Source organism: Bactrocera dorsalis, chromosome 3 (genome assembly GCF_023373825.1).
Source record: "Bactrocera dorsalis isolate Fly_Bdor chromosome 3, ASM2337382v1, whole genome shotgun sequence".
NCBI classification, from domain to species: Eukaryota; Metazoa; Arthropoda; class Insecta; order Diptera; family Tephritidae; genus Bactrocera; species Bactrocera dorsalis.
In genome coordinates this window covers 22,858,777-22,863,751 of record NC_064305.1, presented here as the reverse complement: position 1 = coordinate 22,863,751, position 4,975 = coordinate 22,858,777, and the positions used below count along the sequence as shown (strand labels likewise).

At 33.8% G+C, this 4,975-nt stretch overlaps 1 protein-coding gene across 1 annotated transcript; it reads right to left on the bottom strand.

Annotated features, from left to right (window-relative positions):
- Positions 1-1,102: 1,102 nt before the first annotated feature.
- LOC125777768 (putative nuclease HARBI1) lies at positions 1,103-2,571 on the bottom strand. Its single transcript, XM_049453319.1, has 4 exons — positions 2,394-2,571; positions 1,888-2,329; positions 1,676-1,820; positions 1,103-1,609 (listed from the first exon to the last, which is right to left on the bottom strand). The coding sequence occupies exons 1-4, from the start codon at positions 2,513-2,515 to the stop codon at positions 1,242-1,244; spliced, it is 1,077 nt and encodes a 358-aa protein (XP_049309276.1). The 5' UTR covers positions 2,516-2,571; the 3' UTR covers positions 1,103-1,241.
- Between the last annotated feature and the right edge of the window lie 2,404 nt (positions 2,572-4,975).

Genomic DNA, 4,975 nt, shown 5'->3' with positions numbered 1-4,975 from the left:
GTGGAAATTTTAGTAAATAACATGTCTTAATGAATATCAACTATATCACATACATCTACAAATAAAATCAACAAGCATAAGGTAACGATAGATATAAGTATTTAGAAAGCGACGGAAGAAAACAAAATTAAAAAATATTACTTAAAATTAAAAAAAAATTTAAAAAATATTTTGATGGCAAATTAAGTGAAAAACATAATTTAAGTACAAAAACTGAGGCTAGAGTTTTGCAAAACGTTAAGTACATATGCATATAACGTTAAAAAAAATATTTCTTAAGTATATTTTTAAAATCTTTCGAAACTAACGTTCTGACTATTCAATGTTTAAAATCTTTGAATTATTTTTTCGAGTGTTGTATAGAATAACTTAGTGAATCCGCACTTTAAAAAACTTTTATTGAATGAGCTAAATTCTTACAAGTACATAAATATATATACAATAAGTATCAGCTTATATGAAAAATTATGTGTAGATATCGATAAAATTGTAATATAAAAAAATGTCAAAAAAGAATGGTTTTCAAACCATAAGTTGTGAAGAGTCAATGCGAAAACTAATCTGAAGAATATTCACTTTTTTAGTCGCTGAGTTTCAGTGAGAATAATATTTTCTAAACTTATTCCGTTATACCACTAATTTTTATATACTATCTAATTTAATATTTATATGAAATTTACTACCTGCATTATTTTCCAACTGAAATTTGCAACAATGAACTAAATAATAAGTAAGTTGCCATAATGTGACTTGAAGAGACAGTGCAACATGCCGATTGCAGGCTTCAAATTTGATTTATTTATATACTTAATTTATTTGTTTGTATAATTATTAACATTTTTCACGTCATTGAAGAAGTTTACGATAATTATTTCTCTCTTCACCTTTTCCGATTGCGCCATGGTTTTGATCTTACACTGTACTGCCAGGCGTATGTGTTTTAATTAATATATTCAATAATAACAGTTAAAAAAAAATATTTCTAATCGGCTCTGACGCGCCCTGAATGGAGTCATGTTATTGTCATACTTTGTGTTGATGTTTTATATCGCTCGCGGTTGATGTTTAATATGGCAACAGCAATCTTACCCGTTACCTGTCGAACAGAATTTACCTATCGACAGCGTAGCGTAGTGAATGGAAATTTGTGAAAATGTAGATTTTTTTTTATTTATTGCTTTATGGTAACAAATAATTAATTTATACTATTTTTGTTAATTTTATGCATTTTTTAATTATATCTAAGACGTTCTTAATCTACGATTTCTAATTGCTGCTGCTTCCGAGTCAGATTCAACTTCAATGACTCCACCATGACTGTCGTTTGCCTCATTAGGGAATTCTTCAGGAGAAATTTCGACTTTATAAAATATGCAAATGTTGTGTAAAGCTGCACAAACATTAATAAATCGTGTCGCCTTTTTTGGAGAATAGTGGAGAGCTCTTGCTTGTAACAAACATCTGAATCTATTTTTCAACACTCCAATAGTGCGCTCTACTATATTTCTTGCTCTCGAATGTTGTGTATTGTATCTGCTTTCTGGAGATCCTTCTTCAGAATTTCTAAAAGGTGTCATCAAATAAGTTTTTAGAGCGTATCCAGCGTCTCCTATTCAGAAAAAAAATGATTCTAAAAAATATAACGTTTTGCTTTTTTAGTCAAACATATATGTACCAAGTAGCCAAGTATTGCGAAGACCATTTTCAACTTGCTGTTCTAAATATGCTTTCAATGCTGACATGTTGAAAATCATTGAATCATGCGTTGCCCCCGGATTCTTTGCATTTATATACCGTATGTTCATTGTATGATCACAAACCTGTAATTAATATAAAATCCAAAAATGCTCAACTACAAATTTACGATAAACTTGTATGCATACTTACAATCATAGCATTAATGCTAAAGAATCCTTTTCTGTTGTAATATAAATGCTGCAACTCCTTTTTGGGAGCCACAATTTTGATGTGTGTACCATCAACACAACCGATTACCCCAGGAAATCTGGTATTACTATAAAAATGTGATTTTGCTTGTTGCATTTCAGCCTCGGTATAATTGAATTTTATCCATCTTTGGCAAATGAAATTCTCCAGGGCATCGAGTACCTCAGATAGTACCACAGACACCGTGGGCTGTGCAAGTCCAAGCATGTTTTCATTCCCTATACTAAGTTGATACGATCCCTGAGCACAAAATCGTAAAGCTGTTGCCAATTTTAGTATATTGGGAATAGATTTCGCTCGTGTGCATCGCTGCAGCATCTCCTCTGTAGCGGACAGCAAATCAACAAACGCCTCTTTCGACAAACGGAAGTTTTTTATAAATCTACAAATAAAATTTTCTAAATGTTGAACATGTAGAAACCTCTAACAAATAGCATTGTACTTACGTAGCGGAATCCAATTCCAAAGGGTTGGAAGCGTCCCTTAGCTTCTTTCTATTTCTAGCCAATTCCAGTAAGCTTTCATCCTCCTCTGAAGAATCGCCAAACCACAACTCAGTCGTAGTCATATTTTATTTTAACTTTTATTTATATTTTCTTTATTTATAAAATATTTGTTAGTTTTTCTTTCACACTTCGTAAACAAAACGCTTTTAGTTTTTACACCATACTATCGTGAACGTTCAAAATGATTGCAATTCACAATAACGCCAATCTTCATCGAATGAGCGTCGTAATACCAAATGCAAATTCGTTCGACCAGCATTTTCGATCGTTGTCGAAGATCGAATGCAACTCATAATAGGGGCCTATGTCTATATACTCTACTCGTTGTGAGAGTATATACTCGCTGCTCTCTTCAGCTACCGCACGACACTGTTTGAAAAAAGACCTTTTTTCATGAATTTTTTTAGAAAAAATTATTGCTGTAGGTTTATTTTACTTATTATTATATGAAAGTGCAACGTTTGAAGGATACTTAAAAAAAGTTTTATCGAAAAATAGCGAGGAATAACGGATTTGTCGTCGATCTCTGCATGTTTTTTTAAGAACGTATAAATAATTTCTTATTTCTATGCGCAATTTAAGAATAATATTTAGTTATTATACAAAAAAAATATATTTCCCTTGGATTCCTCCTTCATATATATATATTATATGTTTGCACAATGAACAATAATACATTACTGGCTATGCCTAAGATTAAATTCAAACTGAGGACAAGAGTTGTATTCGCGTCACTCTTTTATAGTAGTGCAGTCAACTCGTGTCGGCTTCTGATTATCTAATTCCGGTGGCGTGATATCTTGGATGATGTCATGCTTGTTTACTTGTTGGTCACGTGGTGACTGTATATTCTTGTATGATGATGTCATTCCATGTGTTTGATTACGTTGTATATGCGTGATGTGGTATTGTCGTATTGCTAAATGAATCATACACATATGTATGGCTGGGTGTTAACTCGCACCAAAGTTTTTATACATTAACGCGGACATTTAACACGACACTTTTCCTTCAATTTGCGTGCAAATGAAGTCCATCCCACGATATCCATTATGTTCAGTTTGCTGTCACAAAACGTTTGCACATTAATTAAAAAGTAGTTTTTTCGGTTTCGGAATAGTTCTGCTTCCTCCCCACCTAAATAGTCATTCATTTTAAATAATCATAATCAGTTGAAATTAACTAAATTGTTTACAAGTCTCATTATGATCCATCTGCTCCGAGGATTGCCGCCAAACGTGCGCCTATACTCTCTTTGAACCGAAACTACGGACTCCAGTGGATGATAGCGGCGGACAATCCAAATTCTTGTTTCAGTGTCCCAGTTATCCATTTTTGTTAAATGTAAAAGTCAATCTGCAAAATAAAAAAAAATTAACCAGATTCATTAGATAGAAAAAAAGTTATTTAATTTTTTTTTTGTTAGCGGCTTTCATCAGCCACCCTGTACGAGAGCGGCGATTTATAAACATATTTATTAAAACCTCGCACTCTATATCACTTTCGTCGTCAGATTCCATTTTTTACAACATATTTATTTTCTGCTACTTGCAAATCAGCTGATAGGAAAACGTTAACATTGTTGCATATGACAGTATTTAATTAATATCACCGTGATAGTCAAAAAAAAGACAAGACCAAATTCGACTTCCCCCTATTTCGGGTCCTACGAATCGAACTGGTTCATTACTTTTTTGAGTTACAATCATGGTTTCATACAAAAATTTTTGTTGAAGTTTTTCATCAAAGTGGCCCATTGTAAGAGAAAGGAACATTTTTTTTGTTGAGTCTTGCAAACTCGCAATGTTTTTCCCGATCACTAATCACTGCACTGTAATGTTTCACTGCACTGTTGTTGTATAGTTTCACTGCACTGTTGTTTACATAGTTTTCTGTAGCTAAGCAGGCATACGGCCTTGCTAAGCTTTATGTTTTGCGTTTGTTTGCGTTTGTTTGCGCTACTACACGTCCGTTCGCGTTGCTGTCTGCTGTTAGGATCGCATTCGGTGTGAAGTGCTTGCTTATATAGCAGCATCGCGCAGCTTTCGTCAGCGTAGTGAGGCAAGTTGTGTGCGTAGTTTTGGTCAATCCCTCCAGTCTTATACTGTATAAAAGACAGTCTTTCGTTGACTTACTACCGGACCAAGTCTAGACCAATCTCATGTAAAATCATAGGACCAATTTACACGGAGCATGTCCTAGGCTTGGTCTACCATTCTACCATTTATGCCGTCGACAGTCCAGACCAAAGATAGACGGTTTGGTCTATGCATAATACAGTCAGATGCTAGACCAAGTAGACTGTACAAATAGTGCCTATTCTGGTCTATATACATATGTATATTGCAGACCAAAGTAGATAGGTATTATGCAGTCCGATTGGTCTATGCATTTGACTGTCTTATGCATAGACCAATCGGACTGCATAATACCTATGTATCTACATAAGACAGTCAAATGCATAGACCAATCGGACTGCATAATACCTATGTATCTACTTTGGTCTGCACTATATATTTTTC